The sequence below is a fragment of the Ipomoea triloba genome, chromosome 8 (assembly GCF_003576645.1).
Source record: "Ipomoea triloba cultivar NCNSP0323 chromosome 8, ASM357664v1".
Taxonomy (NCBI): domain Eukaryota; kingdom Viridiplantae; phylum Streptophyta; class Magnoliopsida; order Solanales; family Convolvulaceae; genus Ipomoea; species Ipomoea triloba.
In genome coordinates, this window is record NC_044923.1 from 4,544,667 (window position 1) to 4,566,617 (window position 21,951).

Below are 21,951 nucleotides of genomic sequence, written 5' to 3' on the forward strand. Positions count from 1 at the left end.
TCCTTTGTCACCTATCGGATTTCACTACTTTAATTTGTTGCTTTCAATAATGCAGATTTGACAACAATGCTACAAAACTACAAAGACATACTCCTATTTCTTATTTAAAATTCTACTCCTTAAAGTATATATATTTATTCAAATTTATATTTATATATATGGACCCAACACAACCCATTACAATTATTAATAAGCAATATAACCTTTAAAAAAAAATTATAATATATGTCCCTCGAATTTATATTTATAAGCCAATTATAAATGTTACCCACCAATTTCAAAAAGCTGCTCAAAGCAACTTTTTCAATTAGCTTTTTGATAAAAGAAATTATACCAAACAGCTATCAGCTAACAGCTAACAGCTGATTTACCAAACACCTTTCTACAATCAATTAATATTATCAACTGGTTATACCCTCTAACCCAATCAACTAACAACTATCGGGCCAAGGTGTTTTTGGTCATTTACATAGCTAGGTAAAAAACTGCAAGAATCAATCCAAGATGGAAGTAAAAATATGTTTATGAAATAAAACAACAATAATATACACATAGGATGCAGGTAGAGTGCTGTCATTCTTGAAAGCATGCCAGGTCTGTGTAAGTAAATTCCAGTCATGCTACAATTGCGTGCATCCTCTGAACACTTTTACTTCTATTCAACACATATGTACAGTGTCAGACCCATAATCCTAATCATGGCTAGAGCTATCATCCATTGAAAAGAAAAACATGTAATAAGAGAGTGGGTGTCGGAGCAAAACTCCAAGAAACTATTATATGTCGTGTCCAGATTCCATAACAGCATTTGACACACATCAAGTCAATACCTTTAGCCCTCAGTGATAAAGATAAAGATGTACAGTTCATATTTCAGTGTCAGTAAGGTTGTGCTGATTCAAAGAACCTCCCCAACCAAAAGGAAGTACAGACTACAGAGTATATTAATGTTCTCCACAAAACAAATGGTTACAATCTGTGTATGTATTGTTATCTGGTTTCATTGTATCTGTAAAAAAAATTGTCTTGCTATGTTAAGAAGAAGAGGACATAACTAACCATATCAAGAAACTCAAATCCTGATTGATTGGTTAGAAAATTGCGGATTAAAGAATAGTGTTGACAACTTAAACAAAATTTCTTCGGAATCCACAACTGTAGAGTTAAATAAAATATGCATTGCATGTCTTACTTTCATCAGTTGACTTGAATTTTGAAGTAGTTGGAACGTACGGTTAGGTTAGGCGTTAGTTGAGCGCTGTTCGAAAATGTTGAAAGTGCCTTCGTTGTTTCCCAACCCAAAACTCGTTTCAACTCCCACCGCCAATGTAGAAAATGTTGTATATGTCGCTGCAGATGGCTACCGTGCTTGAAAACACAGCGGTAACTATCATGACCCAAGACATTACCTTGTCATTCTTGGTTGCAATTCCATGAGGATCCCTGCTCAACAATAATTTTAGGATATAAAAGTTACATATACACCAAGGAAAGCTGCAAAAGTTGCAGTAAATCTGAAAATGGTATATGAAATTTTCTGATTCTACATGAGAGAGTGCAAAAATTGCAATGCTTATGAAGTCTGAGACATCAATGGTTAAAGGACTAGGAGATTGGAGCACTCCCAGAATTTTGGATGTATGAGTTGGACACAAAAATAACATTTAAACTAGCGGAGATATAAGAAATGATATAAGTAGTAAAGTTCACAATAAGAGCTTTTAAGCAAGAGAAAAAAGTGGCATTGATCAAATGATACTCACTTAAGGGCAATGGCAGCTGGAAAGATGAAACCAACAGAGACGGTAGCTGTGGCACCAGTAAATTGAAAAGCATCCCAGATGCTTGGCACGCAATTTGCTCCCAAAAATATGAAACACATGAGAACTGCCGTAAGAGTATAGAATCTTCGGTTGTCATAGGCAATAGGAATTGAATGCGGGAATAGAAGGCCATCAAGGTTGAGGCGGAGGGAAAAGAAGACTATAGGAAACACAAGTATCAAGTGAATTACGTAGCTCACTCTCACCACATCATCAATCATTGAACTGTAAGGGATCTTAAGATCTCCATCAAAGTTAGCAAGTACATCGTCCAGTGTCTGATCACCAAAGAGAAGGAATCCGAAAAAGCTAGTTGCAATATAGACACAAGTGCATAACGTGATTGATGTGTGGACTATTGATTTCATCTGGCTGGGGTCTTTAAGTTCATTCTCTATAGGATGTACTGCAGTATATGTCAAAATGTAGCAATAATAAGTTTCAAATAAGTGCTTGTGTCGTGGATAATCAAATGAATGTGATAAGTAACATCATATGCATACAAATTATTGAACAATTACACCTCTTCTATATTACATAAAAATAAATAATTAACTAAACAAATTGGGAAAAAGAAAAATGTCTTACAGGGATAATTAACTAAAAATGTCTTACTAGTAATCACAATAGTAAGATAAATGAACTAAAAAGTAATCATATATATATAAGGCTCTTTGCAATTTGACCGTGAACATTTATTGCAAACTTTACAGTTCTACAAAAGTTTTATGAAACAGTTTCAGCATGTGCGTGGAATGTCAGTGATTCTAGGAGCAGAATGCATATGTAAAACAAGGTACCCAAATGTATACCTATTTAAATACCCTTGGTGATACTATGCAACAGAAAGAAATGCCTATCCCTTAACAGAAACCTTCAAAACCACGAAAGTGGACATGAGAACTGAATATAATAAAGTTTTAGTACTTTAAAATTTAGTTCAAATCATGAGATTAGTATCTTTCATATTATTGAGGTGCACCAACTTCCTACCAACCAAACTCCATGCATGACCCACTAAGATGCGGGTGAGTATCTAATGATTTTAACAATTTTCAGAATCAATTCTCATGGAATTTGACACAAGTTCCAAATTTATCCATTCACATATTTGATTATAAACAGATTTCTCAAAAAATCAAACATAGATTATGCATTCAATCATTCATCACAAGAAAGGAGCACTACACAAAGAAAAACACAAATTTGCTTGAACTTAGAGCTTACCGTTGTGATGGCATATGTAGGAAGTGACAAGTACAGGAACAACTGTGAAAAGTTTCCAGAAAGATGCCTGATTAACAATGTTAGGCAGCATGCGCGGCATTTGAATGCTACCATTTATCATCTTAACAATGACTACACCGGCTGTGATTGCCACAAAGGCAACAGCTAAAGCGACTGACAAGGCTGATGTGTATCTCAAAGAATCTGACAGAACGAGAGGACAAAGTCACATCAAATTACTCCTTTCATTTTACTTTTAATAGTGGGGAAATCAATTGAATTATCATTTCAGATTTCCCTATTCAACCTAGTAGAAGAAAGATTTAGCAAGTTAACAAGACAAGAACAACAACCCTGAACGCATTACAGCGATCACTGATTGTAAGTGCATTAATAAAGCATCATTACATCAATCTTATAGTGTAGATAGACAAAGAGATCTCCCCAGGGCCACACTGGAGTGAATCACTAGTGCTATCAATTTCACAAAGCTGTATCAATCCATTGTCTTAATTGAATGTTTAGCAGAGATGGGAGTCACTGAATAAGAAAATCTAACCTCTCAGTTGCTCTGATATTGTAGGACTGGAGTATTAGCAAACCAACTAGGCACTATTCAGGGTCTCTACTCGTAAGCTTATCCTACTCATTAAGATATGTTTTAATTGCCAGCAAGTTCATAAGAGTAATGAAGAATATAGGCTAACCAAGTTCTTCTCTCCATTAGTTTCATTATGAAAATCATCACATAACTGAATGAGAGTAATTTTTTTTATTTGTTTTATTTCAAAGATCAAATGCTGCTGGTATTGTTTTAGAATGACATCATAGGATCAAGACCTGACAATTTGGATTAAACAGCTTAGAAGAGTTTCCTATGAGGAACTTTTACTCATTGTTTGAAATTGAAAAACGCATTACGATGGACTAAACAAATTGCAAACAGCATCTATACATCAAATCCTAACTGCATTGAGAAACTATTAAAACTCAGGGTAAGGGTATCCCCATTTCATACTAGCACATTAACATTTGTATATTTTAAGATATTAAAAAAGTAATTTTTAAAATTTTGTTTTATTCTTTTGTTTTTATTTCATTAAAGAAGAGTTGCAAATATTTTCTATCTTTTTGATGCTCCGTTGCTCACCTACACGTTTGAATGAAATGAGAGGAGCAAAAATAAAAAGGCTGATAATAAGCACCAAGGAAGGACGTGTTGTCCACCAATGTTGACCGAACCATTCTTCCATTACACCCAAATGGTGCACCCCATTGAACGAAATCCCAGATAGGACATCCCCTGCAACCAAATACACAACAGGATAATTTACTACACCAATCAAATGTTTGGCACATTAATTAACACGATCAAAGAAGCAATTAATTCTCTTCTGTTCTAATGAAGACAAAACAATCATTTAGGAGATAAATGAACAAGAGAGCTTAAGAAACAAGTTCTCATGTAACAAACAACTTCATTTCCGACAAAACACCAACTAAACCTTGGAGATAGGTTTTTTACCTATTTCCCACAAAACTTCATTTAGATAAATCTCTACACTTTATCTACCTATCTCCAAGGTGTTTAAAAAAAAAAAAAAAAAAAAAAAAAACCTTGGAGATAGGTAGATAAAGTGTAGAGATTTATCTAAATACTAAATAGACCCAATTGTGAATTTTACAAAACAAATATTGAGAAGAAGGAAAAGGAGGTGAAGAAAACTTAAATTTAAAGAAATTGGATTATAATAGCTGAGAAAAGCAACAGAAAGAACAAGCGGGCATAACAAAGTTAGAAAAACATAGATATTGAGAAAAATACAAACCAATGATGATGATGTAGACGACCATGGTGCCGACATTGTTAACCACGATGCAGGCCTGCAAGAGCGTGCGGCCAAAGTCGCCGAAAGTGTCGCCGGCGAGGCCGGAGTAGGAGGCGGACTTGGAAGCCTTGCTGAATCTGAGCAAAATGCTAATCGACTTCTCGGTGAGCAATGAGGCAAGGAGGATGACGACAAGCCCCGGAATCGTCCCCAGCTGCTTGAGCGTGGCTGGGAGGGCCATGATCCCGGCGCCGACTATGGTGGTGGAGAGATTGAAGACGGCGCCGGAGTAGGACGCGCCGTCGAATCCGCCCTCCGCATGCTCCGATTCCTCGGCCTTCTGGACCAGGAGCAGGAGCACCTTCGGACTCCGGCGGTGTTTCCGGTGGTCGCTAAATGGCATACCTGTAATTCCGTTAAATTCGGAGGATTTTACGTAGAGAGAGAGAGAGAGAAGAGAGAGGATAGAGGATCGTTGATTATTATTTGTAAGTTGTAACCCCCTTTCTGAGAGAAAAAGAGTTACGAGGGGATTTACGCGGGAACCAACACGAACACCGATCCGTTTTCCTTAGTCCAATCAATTCCTGCAACGTCGCCTATGTGTGACCTTCGCTTCGTATCTACTTCTCTTCTCTTCATCGTTAGGGAAAGAATACCAGCCGGCCTCTTTAAACCGCGATTCTAGGATTTTTTTTTTTCCCTTTAAATGATTTTTTTCTCTTGTAAAACATCAAGAGGGACGTAGAATAAAAAATAAATAAACTTTATTTGTCTAATTTGAAAAAGAAAATAGACTACGGAAAAATTTGAAAACAAAGAATAATTTTAATTGATTTTTCTTAAATTTGAAAATTCAAAAAATTGGAAAATTAAGTTAGTTCCTTCCACAGGCTAATGGGATTAGGCTGATCCCATTTGACCATTTGCCCAATTGAAGGCCATTTATTTGGGTGTACCTAAAATTTTTATTATCGGACAAAGTGAGTCATTAGGTTTATGTTATGTATTATTCATTATTATAAATTTTAACCTCAAATTTAAGGCCTATTAATATTTTTTATCTTGAAAAAGGGTACATGATATGAAATCACAAAATGTGCACTAAATGCTCATAGGTAGGATCTAAATCCTACACCTTACCATTGCTAGCAAAACAAACTTAACAAAACTTATGAATTAATTTTGAATCAGTAGACTAATTAAGTTGTGTCTTGAGGCCATATAATTCATTAGTTATTACTCCATATTATATTATTGTTAAAAGTAATACGGAGTAATTCGAAGAATAATGTTTATTTTTCCTTTTTATTTCTCCTATTAATGTAACCATGAATTGACTAGCGCATCTAACATTAAAAAATAAATTTATTTATTAATCAAACATAAAACAAATAAATCAAACATTGTAACGTCAAGGGTGACATCAGGGAATGTAACATTACTCTAAATTAAAGAAATGACTATAAAATATTTTATGAATTTCCTATAAATTCGTGATTAAACGTTTTTGAGATGGCAAAAATGTTACAGTATTTCTTAACCATAGGTCTAGATTTTTGTCTTGCATTTACAGCAAGAATGCTAGTACTATGGCAACCTAATTGACTTTATCAGAACTCAATTAAATGAGGATTAATTAAAGGAAATTAAATGTTGGTGCACTCGAGATATCGTAACGTGACAATGATGAAAAAAGGAATGAGATGCCATAACGTGGAAGACAGTTAGGCCAACCGTAATGGGGACAAACAACCTAAAAATAGGAATACCTTATTGGATTTTTCCGATACATTTGTTCGGATACTTTAGGACTTTTTAGGGCTTTCATTGTTTCATTGCAGACGTTATTACTAATTAATTAATTATTACCCCTATAAAAACGTTATTACTGATGAATCAGTTACCCCTAATAATCAACTTTGCTCCTTACACGTTACAAGTTGAAAATAATCAGGAAAGAATTTCTTTATGGTAACTCAAATTACGTTTAGAATAGCTACAAAATTTTAAATTTTGAAACTACGTGAATGGCAAGATAATTGCAATCTGTATTTAAAATATGACTTTAGCTTGTACGATAGTTTTTTTTTTTTTTAAAGTCCATTTCAGACTTCTTTGAATTATATACGTAGAATTAGCCCTCCGTATAGTTAATTAAAAAGACTAATTAACTAGAAATGACAATGGAATTCTTAATAATCAGGTACTTAGAAGTACCCTACCCATTTATATAAGGTTCGGTTACCCTACTATAGGATTTGCTTAAAGTACAAGTACTGCCTGTGGAATTCTTAATAATCAAGCCTAGGCTATAGATTTCCGTAACAGGCCCAGACCGGCTAGGCTCGGCCTATTTCCACCCCTAGTCAAAATGTTATAAGAAAGAGGTTTATGATACGGGTATGACAAATTTTACAGGTACTCTACCCATTACCATCCTAAAAGGAACTAAACTTTGTTACGTAACTGTCCAAACTCCAAGGAGTATGTTCATGTTCAACAGAATTTGGAACCTCCCCTGCCAAACTAACAAAATGTGCGCCCAAAGTTTTGTAGTTTAGCTGCCATAAATCTATGACTCGGGGTAAGATGTCTAAATTCAAAATCCCCCTTCCTCTCAGATATACCAAAAAAATAGCCTAAAATATGTTCTGTATAGGATTAGCTGCTGTACATACAAAGCATGATGACAAATGATTACCATCAAAATGCAATTTCAAAGTGTCACCCTTAGATGGGCAATATATACTACAAGCAGTCAAAAAGCTTGAATAAGCTTGGGGGAAGGCGGGGGAAGAGTTAACTTACCAATTGACACAATTCATGGATTAAGCAGACTAGCATGGTCCAAGTTATCGCTTTCGCTTTCTTTTTGACTTGTTCTCCAATTCTCCCTCTGGCTTCTTTGATGAGCCGCTCAACTTGACACCCATAGCACAACTCCATAGGGCCCTTTCAATGTCTGACGGAGTAAATGAAACCCCCATTGCTGTTAATTCCTGAAAATGAGTCTCCATCAAGTTGTGTCAAACCACCAATAGGCTATGCGTTACGTTCAAAAGTATGCAAAAAGGACCATATTGAGGTTCATGGCATTCAGTAAAGTCAAACCAGACAACCACATCCTACAACACCATCTACCATTTAAGGAGAACAGGAAACCATCTTAATATGTTTGTAAGAAAAACAATGAAAAGAATCACAAAGTTGTAAGTTTCAAGAACATAGCCTGATAGCCTACAAAGAGCTTAGTAATTTAGGATAATTTAATCTATTATCTCAATTGTCTATGAGCTTTGTAATAGACTCAACATTGGTTTGCAAACAGTGTATGAGCTTTGTAATAGATTTAGCAATTAGCATGTTGATCTGCACATTATTTATTGAAGAGCACATTTAGAGAACTCATTAAAATCCTACCGTAATGTCCCCAGCCTGGGCAATGAATTAATACTCACCTATTGAAAAACTTCATCAGCCTATTAAAAACTATAAAACTTCCAAAGTTCCATTTCCTAAGAGTTATTTTTTATATACAATCTACTGCTTTCACTTATGAAGCTCTATTCCATAATCACTATTAACTTAAGATCGCCTCTGTGCTATAATTGCCTTTGACAAGCACAAAACTAAAAGAACCCAAGCGCAACAGGCTCAATCTGACCTTCAAACCTTCCTATGTCTGCCTTCCAAATATGTGGTAAATACTGTTCAAATCTTAGAATAAAACATCCACATAGACCACCCAGCATTGAGATAGACTGCTTAACTATGCACCCTCAAGTTACCATAGGTCCCGTACTCCTAGACCATACTTAAATATGCTAATACTACTAGGTTACTAGCTCCTGGGCCTGTTAATCTGTTATGTCAAGGCTCAAGCATTCCTCACATGGTTAATACTTCTCTAGGCTACTTTCAAGTTAGGCAACCTACTTTACATATTCCAAGCATCAAAACTATGAAACATGTACGGTACAGTAGATCAATAATTCCACAGTAAAAGTTGAATAAAAATATCAATGAAAATGCAAAAGCTTCATTCCCAAATAAATGCAAATTGCATCCAATTCAATCAAACCAAAGTAATAGCAGCATGGCCAACCTCAGCTTTGGCTTGTAGCTTGTCCACAAAAACTAGATACTGCTTCAGAGTGTAATCTTTAGAGTTCCCAATCGCAGCCTGCATCGCCTAAACCAAAAATCAGATAAATAATTAGGGGGGAAAAAAACAAATAGTAAAACGAACAGAACAAATATGTTATGAGTATAATTTTACTTCATCAGACATGAATGGCGCAACATCAGGGGCGTAAGCAGCCAGAACCGCGGAGGCCGTGGCCGGACCTACACCTTTCAAAACCGTGAGCTCCGAAACGGCTTTCGAGACGTCAGGAAGAGACTGAAATGCAGCCTGCGAAGCCGATTTGACTACGGCGTCGTCTAACGACGAAACGAAATCCAAAAGCCTCGGCCTGCAAATCAGAACTCCAAATTGAAAATTATACTATCTACTACTAGAATAAGGTAACGAACGGTGAGTAAAAGTGAGAAAATTATCTTGCCTCCATTTGCCTCGTGTGAGTTTCCATTGCATGAGCTTGGTGAGGTCGGAAGTGGTGAGGTACGGAGTAGGGTTCCGTTGCCGGAGGAGAAGAGGGAGTTCGTTCCGGTAGAAGGCGTCGAGAGAGAGGAGATTAGGCTTATTCAGGGCCTCGATGCGGGCGTCGTAGGACGACAGAGCCTCTTTCCAGAGGCCGGAATCGGAGCATTTGAAATCCATTTTCCGATGAGTGATGACCTGAGAGTGAGCGACCGTTCTGCCTTCTCGTTCAAATATTTTAAAATTTCTTTGGTTTGCGCCTGTTTTTCACTTTTCGTTCCCTCAGATTTTTAATTGAAAACCAAAATTACATTTCTAATTTCAATTATCTGAAAAGAGTTAATACCATTTCGGGTCCGAATATTCTGATTTTGTCACATTCAGTCCTAATTTTCAAAATGATAATCCTTTGACTTTTAAATTGTTATCGTTCGGGGTCTTAAATTAATATCATAGTCTGGAATCCCCCTTCTAAGTCCCCCTTCTAAGGTGAACTCATGTCGATTTACATACTGAATGTTCATAATTTACACACTACATACTGAATGTTCACAATTCTTCAGTATGTAAATTGTGTATTTTAGACCCGAATCGACCTTGCAAAAATCATTCACAATACATTACAAAACACAAATCCATAAAAACTCTTAAGAATCATTCACAATTCAATTTCTTCAAATTAAAGATGCAACTAATATAGTTGAGTCTAGATTTTTGAAAGATGCAACTAAGCATGTAGAAGAAGAATAATTGTCCTGGTGACAAAAAAGAAAGTAGAAGAAGAATTACAGTAAAGTCAAATACTATGAAATAAATACAAAATTTTCCACTTTGTATCCAATCAATCTTGGAGCAATGAACATAGTGATGCAAAAAGTAGGCCTTGAATCTACAGTGATCTGATTTGTGCTTTTGTAGGCATTTTGCTTATTTCTATACAAACAATAAATTGTAACACAAACTACTCAAAATGCTACAACAAAAAGTTGGACAATGTTACTGACAAGTATATATGTAATGCTATTAGCCACCCCGCGTCCTCGAATTGGCAGGGTGTGAAGATCATGAGCTATGTGTTGCATAAAGCCTCTTTGGGGTGGATTTTTCATCGTTTCGTGCCATTATTTCTTTCCAACTTTATAGCCTCGTAAGAGATCATAACCTCCTTAAATTTGGCTTCAGCAAACTCTGTAGCCAAGACACAGGCATAGATATGTTAGTCAACTATCAACTAATTGTGTATATACCACTTCAGAATGAGATTTGCGGATTGTTAATTCATCCCCACCTTTATTATCCTGATTCTGATCAGGATGGAACTCCATTGCCTTTGCCCTAAAGGCCGTCTGCATAAAAAAGGAAAAGCAAAAACATTTACTAACGGGAGAAATATCCCACTTCTCTCAAGAAATGGGAAAATGGAGAAAGGAAAATACAGAAATTGGATGCTAGTAATCCTAGTATCCGTGTTTTCCAAATCGGAAAACTAGAGAAAGAAAAGCAGAGATTTGAAGTAAACTTAGCCCTTAGCCCAAAATTTCACCTTATTTGCAAACCTAAGTTTTATGTAAAAGTGCGTAAAAATTAGAGTGTGCAAATAACATCATACTCTTTCCTTCCGAGCTAAACCTCACAAAACGCTAGTTGGAAAGAGCACAAATAATGCTTTGTTTCACCAGAAGAAGACATTTTAATGCAAAATGGATATTCTTTCATTTAGAGCTGGAAAGAGATTTAGCTGATGCAGAAACAATATGAAGTACCTTTATTTCATCATCTGTATATGGTTTTGCCCTTGATCTGTTCAGAAAGGAACCCAGAATGTTAGCTTTAAGATGTTCTTGTTAAATATAGACTTTTAATGGGTAAACAATCCAGGCTAGTATAAGGACAAATACATGGCATTATGAAATAGATTAGCTAATAGAAAACCTGTAACAATTTATAGTATGTTAGTGAACACACTAGAGTGACCAGCTATGATGAGAACTCCTACCTTTCAAGGCCCAATATTGAATAGTGATGTGACAATGGATAGCTTGAATTCACCCGGGGAGATTCTCTGGAATTGGTCCCCCGGTCTTTGAATGATGCATCAGCCTTCCAATACCAGTCATTCCTCTGGAAATGCTGATGATATGCTCCACGTCCATTTTCTGCCCAGCTCTCATAGTCTTTTTGATATTTATTTCTCCGTCTATTGAAAACATTTTGCATGCGTCGTATCCGCTCCTACGTAAAGCAAAGACAAATTACTATGATACGACCATAAAATGCTATTTAAACAGATAGGTTTCAAGAGCACCTCAACAATTAAATTAAAGAATCAACTAGTTCCAAAGAATATCCTTCTTCAGCTTAGCAAACATTGTTTCAGAAAGCAGAGATACACCATCCACACTTTCAGTCTCTTAATCACCAATTCGAGAAAAACTAGGAATGGTAAATGGTTTAATTATAAAGAGATTCTAGAAAGTAGATATGTAAGAAGATCATTTTATTGTTACTACTACATGTGTCCAATGAAATTATCACTTGATTATCTCAACTAAATAAGATAATCTGCAGCTTTGCTTAACTTTGCTCAACTACCCCTCTTGAGTCCCTTTCTTCTCCTAACGAGAATCTTGTGGCTACAGTATCCCATTAATTATTAACCTCAGCCCTGCCTAAATTTTGTTGCACCCTTGTGTAAATAGATAATGGAACAAATTACATCATAATTCTTTTTCATTTGAAACAAGTCATAGAGGAAAGAGTGCATCATTATTATGCTAGAGAATATATCTTATGTTGTATTATTGCTAATAGAAAGCATGAAAAATATATGATGATTAATCTTACCAGTCTCTCCATTTCATCTTCATACTCCTCCTGAATGCGTCTATTGTATCTTTTCCATGCATCCTCACGAAAATTTGACCAAAACTTCCACCCTGTCTGTGACCTGGTAAACTTTTCAAATTCAATAGTATCAATTATCAGTTTAAGCAATATTATTCATATTCTCATTCCCCACAGCCCTTTCTATTTTTCTCCTGGAAAGGGATAATGCACACATGATATGGATTAACCCAACGTGCAAGAGGACAACTCATAGTGAAGAAAGATAATACTTAGTAGTTACCTGAGAATACACCCAATCAACTGTCCCTCGCAATTTTGAAGCCTGTAAAAACCACCAAAGTATCAGATAAAAGAAGCCCTCAGATAGCTATTAAAGGACTTTGATTACATGCATTCATGATTTTGAAGGACTTTACTACATGCATTCATTAAAATATGTGATCGAAAACTTGGTATGAAAATTTTATAAATAAAATTAAAAATTATGTAGTGAGGTTTTGTTATTTTGCATAAGTCATGGATATATACTTAACTGGACGCAACCTTGAGAGTCAATTAAGTAGGAATGATTCTAATTTTGCCTAGTATTTGATAATTGGCATAGAGGTAGGTACCGTAGGCACCTGTATCAAGTTGGGGATGAGGGTGGGTAATGGGTTTAGAAGGGTAGGCTGGATGGTGAACATAGCATACCCCAACCACACCCAACCCATTGTTATCCATACTTGGGGTAAACTTTGTCCCTAACTTCATAAACCCTTAACACCAACCCTCTCTCTCTCTCTCTCTGTTTCCCCGCCAAAAACCCCTTTCCTCACTAAAATGCTGAGCTTTTTCCCACTATATTTCTACTGCCAAACAAAACATTTTCCCTCTGATCAACTATAATTGAACACCACTATAGGCTCCTTCATTTCTTCTGTCAGCATTTTGGTGGTAGAAATGCCATTTGAGGGGAAAAGATAGAAGAGGATTACAAGTCACAAAGTTAAGGGATTAAGTTAATTGCAAAGTAAAGGCTTTTGTCCATATTTTGGAATGTCTAGTCTAGAAACATAAAACTACTCCTAAGTTTCTAAAGTTCTGCGAAAGTTTTCCATGTAATTCAGGGGTCAAACTACATTTAAGCCTTCAAAGAAAGGCTACTGCCTTTCAAATTGCTGAACTGAAAACCAAAGATAGCCTCATCAAAAGAATACCTAATATGATTTTCATATATTCCTATGCCTCAATCATGCCTCCAACACTCCACTCAAGTTTCAATTCACACAAAATCCCCAACTTTTGAAGCCACTAAACATTGTATAGTCAAATGCATATGTGGGAAGTTACAAAGAATTCAATTTATGACAAGAATCTCCACGAAGTCGAAGCATATATAATGTCAAATTAGAATTGAACTAAAACTCACCACAAGCTTAAATTCTATCAATTCCCAGAAGATAATTCAACAAAATTAGCAACAATACCGAAGTCTGAACCTCATGCTCACAAAATGTTAAAAAGGAACGGATGAAAAGGACTAAAAATTACAATAACTCACGGCAATCGTAGTGGCAGAAGCTCCGATTAACCCAAAAACGAGAACCCTCCAGAGCATCGTATCCTCCCCCCCTTCTGGTTGTTGATGCTGAGGAGGATTATCCCCCTTCTGCTCCTTACTCATCTTTACCCTACTGCTATTCCAGAACTCAAGAATTAAATAGCATATAATTCACCAGGGCATCCTAAATCCGCTTCGGAACTGGAATTCAAACCGGAATCCCAATAACCATGCACCAAAATCCTCTATGGCGATTCAAATTCTCTATAAGGAGGATATGCAGCAAAAATTATACACACCGCATAGATTACTACTATTCAATTGATTAACTATTTTTCTTCCAAGCAAAAAAGATAAAGAAAGAATTTGTTCATTTGACAATCGGCGTCTACGCTTTGCTGGGGGGAAAATGGGGAAATGTTTAAGCCCACTGGGCGCTTGCTGGATTGGACAGTCCGGGCTGCCCATATCACATATTCATATATTTCAAACATGATGGATCAGAAAATTGGAATCAATTAATTCAGTACAAGAAATTAAACTTGAAACTGGTTTGTGTACTTGAGGTATGTTAATTTTTGTTTGTAAAAAAAAGGTGTGTCGGTTTTAAAGTTTTAAAAAAAGTGTGTTAATTTTAAAACAACAGTTTAAAATTTTAAGTACGTGATTTGTATTCTTAAGGTACGTGATTTGTGTACTTAAGGTGTGCTATTTTCATGGTTAAGGTTAAGTTGCTTAGTTATTTCAGGCGAGCATTTTTTTTTTTTAATTTTTATTGATTTGAGTCATTGATCGAGATTTAATCAACGGTTCAGATTAAACCGCACGTCCGCACCTGAGCAAACTCCTACACCAAAACCACTTCCTATATATACACACAAATATGCATAAGCACACATGGTGTGTCAGGTAAGGTCTAGGCGGATTTTGTACATAGAACGAATCCAACCCGACTCTGCGCAAGTTTACTTTTTTTAAGACTCATGCCCGATCCATTACCTACTATCACAATATATATATCGACCCATACAAGGTGAATTTGAATGGATATCCACGGGGCAAATTTTGAAACTGCCATCCCTAAACTTATTCATCTACTATCCTATCAGACTAACCAATATGGTTAGCGTGGTGGTTCAGCACCTCGTCCCTTAAGCATGAGGTTGGGATTCGGTCCTCACTCATGTAAATGGAGTAAACCATTTGGTCAGTCCCTTACCACTTACTGTGCTGCCCGTTAGGACGAAAGTTAGTCTTCTTGCTGTCGGTGTTTTGACCAAGATAATAAATCAATCATGAGGCATCATATTCTAGCCCGTGACATTACTCGAGTCCAGACCCGGATCCGTTCACGGGCCACCGACGCTCCAATTCAGTGACAAGCTTTACCATACGCGCCTTTACGCCAAATTTCGAAAAAACCATTCTAAGTTCTAACCAAACACATTCACAGGAAGGAAGACGCACACCCTCGATCTAAAGCTTCCATAACCATTCTCCCTTTTTGCTCTACGGATCTCTCTCTATACGTACAACAATGAACCAGCATTGAGAATCCGGATCTCGAATCGGACTTCCAAACCCCTCTGGTCATCACTCTTCATCAGGTAATTAATTCCCGGGAAAAATGATCACCTTACCTTTTCAATCCGCCCTGAAGTTATGAACGTTGAATCTTTAGGATCTCGTGCGAATTTTCAATGAACTCAATATTGTTTTGCAATTCGGTCGATTTAATTTTAACTAGCGACTTAGATTTTGATCAGCTGGGAATTTATAGCAATGTCACGGAGGCCAATCAATCCATCGCGCCGTGTACCTGGTAGTGGAGCTGCTTCATTGTCAGCCTCAGTTCGGTCGAAGCCGTCTCCGCCGTATCTGCGAATTGGGCTCGTTGTTCTGGTACTTTCTCCCACACCATTCCCTTCCATGTAACTTATGTATTGTACTTTTTGTTATATAGCAGGTGTTACTCATTGCTCGTTTTGAAAAATATGTACTAGTAGTGTTATGTTGTAAATTGTAATTGATTCATTAGTTTATTCTCTTTTGAATTTTCAGGGAATATTTCTTGTTACAGGCTATTTCTATCGCGACTCAGGTTTGTATTCTTGATTAAATGTATATACCTATTAAAGTTCGTAAATGATGCTATTTGCTCAGAGTATAGTTCTATGCGAACCATTGGCAAATGGTTTGTGTTGCTGTATATTTGAACCTGCAATGCAGTAGATTACTAGGTATATTTGCAAATTTTGCCGCCACTGTATTTATGAAACTTCAATTCTTGTTTGGTAATAGTTGCATATGATGTGATCCTGTCCACGCTAATTTTTTACCGTTAGAATTTTGGCTTCACCTGACTCCAATATGTTTGCTACTTTTCATTTCTCTGGCATTGACCAAGCAATTATCTTTGCTTGATAGGAGGTGACATTGGAGGTGTCAGCAGAGTTGAAGGTAAATTTGTATTTATTGTTAGTGGTATGCAATATTTCTACATTGACAAGTAGGTTTTATCTGAAAGTGAATAAGTGATACTCTTGTACTTTTCTCCAGCTTGGAATTTAGATTTACTTGTATTTAGTGATGCTATAACCATGTCAATGCTTATTCGTCCCTTTGGCATATTCTTTTAGTTAAAGCACAAGTTCTTGGCCTCATTAACTTACATTGTGTGGTATCCAGTATCCTGACACTTTAGTTGATTGTTTTCCATATGTAATTATTTGTCCACCTACTTGTTATTTGGATGACCTCTTTATCAGGAGCTTTTGGAAATTGCAAAGCAAGTCCACTGTGATACTTCAGTCTTGTTACCTATATGCAAACTTTATTTATCATCACTTGATTTTTCTTGTGTTTAATTTGGATTTCTGCAAGAGAGTTGCCTGCCTGAAAGGTTTTCCATTTGCAGTCAAGATACCAACTTTTTCTTCCTTCAGAGTTGGAAATAAAGTTTTATGACATGCTTGCCATCTGGTTACCCTTTCCTGTAACAAGAGAAGGTTGCACGTACTTTATTTATGAGATCTGTATATCTTAGATTTATCTTACTCTCTTTCATAAACAAAAGTAGGTGAAGTTGTAGCTTTTAATGGTTGCTATATATAAAGTCCTTTAGGTAGATAACTTAACATTTTTGGCATTTTTCTGTTATCTTTTTTTGTGTTTCTTTCAAAAAATTAATTGATGTGCATTGGCAAATGACCTTTAAATTAAAGATTTGTAACCTGTTTTATGGATGCAGGCGACTTATCTTGCAATATTGATGTACAAAGGGCAATTCCATCTCTGAAAATAACATATGGTGACAGCATGCATAAGGTGTTGCATGTTGGCCCCGACACTTGCTCAGTAGTTTCCAAACTGTTAACAGAGGAGGACACTGAAGCGTGGGGTGTGGAACCCTATGATATAGAAGATGCTGATCGTCACTGCAAGAAACTTGTGCACAAGGGAATTGTACGCGTGGCCGATATTAAGTTTCCTTTTCCTTATAGGGCAAAATCATTTTCTCTTGTGATTGTCTCAGATGCATTAGACTACTTGTCACCTAGGTACCTCAACAGAACACTTCCTGAATTAGCAAGGGTATCATCTGGTGGTGTTATTGTGTTTACTGGTAAGAAGTGCGGCTGTATTAAATTTTAAGAAAGTTTGAGCTTCATTAGAATGCCTGGCTTGCAATTGAGTAGAAAATAAAATCTCAACCAGATTCTAATTTTAAGAAACCCTTAGAGATTCTTTAGATCTCACATAACACTGTATTTGATGCATTTATTGTTTTAAATGTTGTTTATAGGTTATCCACACAATCATAAACCCAAGAATGCAGATAATCCAAAATCTGGACGGCAGGTTAGTAAAAGATCCCTGCAAATAAGCCGGTTCTTTATTCAATATTCATTCGGAGGCTCATGCCACCATTAACCTATCTCATTCTTTTTTCTTACAAATATTATCAATCTTGTGTTAACAAAGATGCCTGCTGTTCTCAGATGTTTTCGTGTATGCAGAACACAATACTCTGGTTTATTTTGAAACATTCCCTAGGTCCCTTGGGATATAGACATTTTTCGGGCAAGTCATAATTGCTTTGTTAGACTGATAGCCACAGGAAAAATAAAAAATAAAAAATTAACAGCATTACCATGGGCGACTATGTTTAGGGCTTGAGTAAATGTTTTCTTTCCCTATCTTGAAGATGAGTGCATTAAAAAGAATTTTAGGTTGATACACATAATCTGAAATCTTTGTTTCTAGAGCATAGCTACTTGCATTGCCAACAACAGGCGAAAAACCAAGGTAATTTGACACCAACCTATTTTCCAGGCTAAACTACGGAGCGCAACATGGTGGGTTCGCTATTTTATTCAGACTAGTTTAGAGCAAAACGACGCTGCGATTAAGAAGTTTGAACAAGCTGCATTTAAGAGATCATATCATCCAAGCTGCCAAGTTTTTCATCTGAAGTCATACCGTTGATGATTTTGGGATTATTAATTTTACCTTAGATGGCAGCTTCTTGGTGCGATTAAAGCGCCATGTAATTATATCAACTTCAGCAGCAAATCAAACAAATTTTGGTGCAGGCAAGGGTATGCTCTCTTGAATGAACTTCACTCCCTCTTATAGTAAGTTATATATATATATATATATATATATATATATATATCTTTATTTCATATTCAATGCAGGAGCTGCATCATAACTCTTTGCTCTCATATACTGTATCAAATAGACCTGCTTGTGAATGTAGGTTGATTTAGTTTATCATATTATTGTACCTTGAACTGGTTCTTATTCAGAAAACAATAAATTAAAAATCATTCTTTTGTTCATAATGCAATCATTAGTTATCATCTTCTTGATAATCTTAAGAAAAAAGAAGAGAGGGAATTGTTTGTGGACTATAGGGTTGGTAAGTGTGTTTTATTCATTTATATATATTTTTGAGTGACAGGGAAACTCCCATCTATATCCTAGGTAAATCTTAATCTTGTGTAATAGCTCGCAAATCACACAGGATAGGTAAATCACATTACGAAGATCCAATGCGATGGGTTCAATTGAGAAATTGTTAACAAAAATCAACGCGACGGGTTCAATTGAGAAATTGTTAACAAAAATTAAATGTGTGACTTTTGTTTAATTCATATGGTGAGATCTAGATATAGATCATGTCACTTCCCTCTTGTGTATTTGTGCAAGTTAACGACATCCAATCTCTTCTTTGGGTTGATTTAGTCATGCTTTATGTATTAGTTTGGATTTTTTTTTTTTTTTTTTTTTTTTTTTGTATGATGAGGGAAAATTGCAACCAATATATGAGAATGTGTACTGGATAAATCTTATTTTTGTGTAATAGTTTGTAAATTATAGTAGAGATAAGTCACACTAAAAAGACTTTATGCAACGAGCTCGATTGAGAGGGTGTTGACAAATTTTCTAGTTTTGTTCAGCAGTATCCAAAAAAATAAGACTTTGGTAAATTAGTTAAGATGACAAGATATATAACTCATATATAATTATCTTAAATTAATAAATAGCCAATAAATAGAATAATTAAAGGCTCAATTACAAGTAAAAATAGTTAAATACTACACCCCTAAATAAAATGGCATGCATGGACTAGTTGTTGGAATTAATACCTGTAGTCCATCAAATTTTGGTTTGTTTAGGACCCAATCAAATCTATTGGGATTGACCCAAGACATTAAAACTTATTGGGGTAAGTTTCAAATAAGTCCTTCAAGTCTTCAACTCAACTATTATTTCATGGATCATAGTTCATACATTTGTACAATTTTTTTAAAAGAAAAAACAGAAATAAGAAGGTTCTACCGAGATTTGAACTCGGGTTATTGGATTCAGAGTCCAATGTCCTAACCACTAGACCATGGAACCTTGTTCAATACATTTGTACATTTGTGTGAAGCATAAATAAAAAATACATTTTTAATATAATAAAAATATTTTATTTGTACTTTTAGTATATTAAAAATGTAGATTGCATTCATGGTCTATACAACTATGTGGACCATAGTCCACACAATAATATGTCGTTTTCAACTATAGTCTATAGGTCAAAGTGCAATTAGCTCCTTAAATTTAAAAAAAATGCTTCAATTAGACCCTTCATCTCTTCACTTTTATGCAATTAAGTTTATTAACAGGTTACATCTAGGTTACAAGTAATTTTTTTAATTTTAAAAAATAATTAAAATAATAAATATATTTTTAATTCAAATACATTAATAAATCCTTTTTAAAAACCTACAATGACCTCTTCTTCGTCTTGTTAGATGGAGAAACATGCTATGGCTTCTCCTTCCAGTTAGATGAAGAAGCTGGGCAAGTCGGCCATGACTTCACCGTCGAACTAGACGAAGAAGCCAGTCAACGGTTATTTTTTTAATATAAATTTGTAAACTATTTTTTAAAATCAATTTTACCTGCTATTATCTTGTGTTTACTTGCAAAATTGAGTTAATTGCACAAATTTAAGAAGTTATAGACTTAATTGTATAAAAGTTACTAAATGAAGGATCTAATTGAAACTTTTGTTATTTTATGGAGCTAATTGCACTTTGACTTATAGTTTACGAGCTTATTTAACCCTTATCTGAAACTTATTTGGGGAATTAAATCATAAAAGAAGAAAGACAAAAAAATATGATGTACTCTCACGCTCTCTCTAGCAAGATAGCAACCAAGAGAGTTTGACTGTATACATATAACATCACAACAACATAATGAAACTTTTTTTACTTGACTTTTTCTAAAATGTACTTGTAATTTTTATTTTTTATTTTTGGGTTTCTATCTAACAACGGCTCATCAAATAGGCTTGAAATGGCAAATTATTGCATAGACCATGGTCCACACAGCTGTGTGGACCAAAAATAAAAAGTACATTATTTTTGTACTGAAGGTACATTATTTTTGTACTGTAGGTACATTATTTGATAGTATCTATCAAATAATGTACCTTTAGTACAAAAATAATGTACCATAAAATAATGTACCTACAGTACAAAAATANAAATTATTGCATAGACCATGGTCCACACAGCTGTGTGGACCATGGTCCATGCAATAATGATTGGCTTGAAATAGAATAATATTAATGGGAATATGCATATTATGTTGTTTAGTAAANAATAGGCTTGAAATGGCAAATTATTGCATAGACCATGGTCCATGCAATAATGATTGGCTTGAAATAGAATAATATTAATGGGAATATGCATATTATGTTGTTTAGTAAATTTTTTATTCTTTGAAATANGGTACATTATTTTTGTACTGTAGGTACATTATTTGATAGTATCTATCAAATAATGTACCTTTAGTACAAAAATAATGTACCATAAAATAATGTACCTACAGTACAAAAATAATGTACCTTCAGTACAAAAATAATGTACTTTTTATTTTTGGTCCACACAGCTGTGTGGACCATGGTCCATGCAATAATGATTGGCTTGAAATAGAATAATATTAATGGGAATATGCATATTATGTTGTTTAGTAAATTTTTTATTCTTTGAAATAGTTTATAGTTTGTTAATGACTAATTTTCTTTAAATTAAAGGTATTAATTAAGAGCAAATTAAAACTAGGATGTAAATATAAAAATTCTATATAAAGGCTATTTATGTATTTTGAATGCTTATTTCATTTTATTTCTTAAACTAACCCAACACTGAAAATCTGAAATACAAATCTTGAAGTTTATTCGTTCACGGAATCAAATAAAAATCATATTTCATTCCATACCTGTGAAATATGATTCATATTCTTCAATTCAAAATTCATTATCTTTTGAAAATCTTAGTATTCTTTTCATTTTAAGTTATATAACATTATTATGTAAAAGAATCGAGTGCCTAACCCTAACATCTCTAAATCTAAATCCAACTAACACTACCCTAAATGATACTCCATATATATTATTTAAAATCCAGCACACATAACCTCTTAGCCATGAAACTTCCTCCATAATTGGCTACTTCAATTCTTTTCTTGTTTTCCAAATTAAATGAAGAGGTGGAAGATCAGAGTTTAGCC

At 35.1% G+C, this 21,951-nt stretch overlaps 4 protein-coding genes and 1 non-coding gene across 8 annotated transcripts; 1 reads left to right on the forward strand and 4 right to left on the reverse strand.

Moving 5' to 3' along the window:
* Positions 1-821: 821 nt before the first annotated feature.
* Positions 822-5,557, reverse strand: LOC116027900 (amino acid transporter AVT6A-like). The gene is made up of 5 exons (XM_031269668.1): positions 4,880-5,557; positions 4,201-4,353; positions 3,051-3,254; positions 1,764-2,229; positions 822-1,443 (listed from the first exon to the last, which is right to left on the reverse strand). The coding sequence occupies exons 1-5, from the start codon at positions 5,280-5,282 to the stop codon at positions 1,311-1,313; spliced, it is 1,359 nt and encodes a 452-aa protein (XP_031125528.1). The 5' UTR covers positions 5,283-5,557; the 3' UTR covers positions 822-1,310.
* A 1,923-nt stretch (positions 5,558-7,480) lies between these two features.
* Positions 7,481-9,749, reverse strand: LOC116027902. Of its 2 annotated transcripts, none has more exons than XM_031269670.1 (4): positions 9,448-9,749; positions 9,162-9,357; positions 8,988-9,065; positions 7,481-7,881 (listed from the first exon to the last, which is right to left on the reverse strand). In XM_031269670.1, exons 1-4 carry the CDS (start codon positions 9,663-9,665, stop codon positions 7,735-7,737), a joined length of 639 nt encoding a protein of 212 aa, XP_031125530.1. In that variant the 5' UTR covers positions 9,666-9,749; the 3' UTR covers positions 7,481-7,734. The 2 variants fall into 2 exon arrangements, with proteins under 2 accessions (XP_031125530.1, XP_031125529.1); XM_031269669.1 differs by having other exon boundaries at positions 8,988-9,074.
* Positions 9,750-10,244: 495 nt separating this feature from the next.
* LOC116026761 lies at positions 10,245-14,260 on the reverse strand. Its single transcript, XM_031268143.1, has 7 exons — positions 13,876-14,260; positions 12,613-12,654; positions 12,330-12,440; positions 11,482-11,717; positions 11,249-11,285; positions 10,774-10,831; positions 10,245-10,673 (listed from the first exon to the last, which is right to left on the reverse strand). The coding sequence occupies exons 1-7, from the start codon at positions 13,996-13,998 to the stop codon at positions 10,591-10,593; spliced, it is 690 nt and encodes a 229-aa protein (XP_031124003.1). The 5' UTR covers positions 13,999-14,260; the 3' UTR covers positions 10,245-10,590.
* A 1,012-nt stretch (positions 14,261-15,272) lies between these two features.
* On the forward strand, positions 15,273-18,719 carry LOC116027166 (probable pectin methylesterase CGR3). 3 transcript variants are annotated; one of them, XM_031268612.1, is made up of 7 exons: positions 15,273-15,482; positions 15,631-15,777; positions 15,937-15,976; positions 16,303-16,335; positions 17,126-17,500; positions 17,681-17,736; positions 18,211-18,719. In XM_031268612.1, exons 2-7 carry the CDS (start codon positions 15,658-15,660, stop codon positions 18,361-18,363), a joined length of 777 nt encoding a protein of 258 aa, XP_031124472.1. In that variant the 5' UTR covers positions 15,273-15,482; positions 15,631-15,657; the 3' UTR covers positions 18,364-18,719. The 3 variants fall into 3 exon arrangements, with proteins under 3 accessions (XP_031124472.1, XP_031124470.1, XP_031124471.1); XM_031268610.1 differs by having other exon boundaries at positions 15,642-15,777; XM_031268611.1 differs by lacking the exons at positions 15,273-15,482; positions 15,631-15,777; positions 15,937-15,976; positions 16,303-16,335 and adding an exon at positions 16,410-16,883.
* A 994-nt stretch (positions 18,720-19,713) lies between these two features.
* TRNAQ-CUG lies at positions 19,714-19,785 on the reverse strand. The gene has a single exon. It is a non-coding gene; the product is annotated as a tRNA-Gln (tRNA).
* Between the last annotated feature and the right edge of the window lie 2,166 nt (positions 19,786-21,951).

Coding starts and splice junctions, on each gene's coding strand:
- LOC116027900 (XM_031269668.1), bottom strand. CDS start 5,282: ATGCCATTTAGCGACCACCGGAAACACCGCCGGAGTCCGAAGGTGCTC. Junction 3,255..4,200: donor CATTTCATTCAAACGTGTAG/GTGAGCAACGGA, acceptor TCGTTCTGTCAG/ATTCTTTGAGATACACATCA. Junction 1,444..1,763: donor CCAGCTGCCATTGCCCTTAA/GTGAGTATCATT, acceptor ATTGTTGAGCAG/GGATCCTCATGGAATTGCAA.
- LOC116027902 (XM_031269669.1), bottom strand. CDS start 9,665: ATGGATTTCAAATGCTCCGATTCCGGCCTCTGGAAAGAGGCTCTGTCG. Junction 9,358..9,447: donor CTCACACGAGGCAAATGGAG/GCAAGATAATTT, acceptor TCTGATTTGCAG/GCCGAGGCTTTTGGATTTCG. Junction 9,075..9,161: donor CGCCATTCATGTCTGATGAA/GTAAAATTATAC, acceptor TTTTTGGTTTAG/GCGATGCAGGCTGCGATTGG.
- LOC116026761 (XM_031268143.1), bottom strand. CDS start 13,998: ATGAGTAAGGAGCAGAAGGGGGATAATCCTCCTCAGCATCAACAACCA. Junction 12,655..13,875: donor CTTCTGCCACTACGATTGCC/GTGAGTTATTGT, acceptor TGGTTTTTACAG/GCTTCAAAATTGCGAGGGAC. Junction 10,832..11,248: donor ATACAGATGATGAAATAAAG/GTACTTCATATT, acceptor TTTTTTATGCAG/ACGGCCTTTAGGGCAAAGGC.
- LOC116027166 (XM_031268612.1), top strand. CDS start 15,658: ATGTCACGGAGGCCAATCAATCCATCGCGCCGTGTACCTGGTAGTGGA. Junction 16,336..17,125: donor AGGTGTCAGCAGAGTTGAAG/GTAAATTTGTAT, acceptor TTATGGATGCAG/GCGACTTATCTTGCAATATT. Junction 17,737..18,210: donor ATCCAAAATCTGGACGGCAG/GTTAGTAAAAGA, acceptor CCTATTTTCCAG/GCTAAACTACGGAGCGCAAC.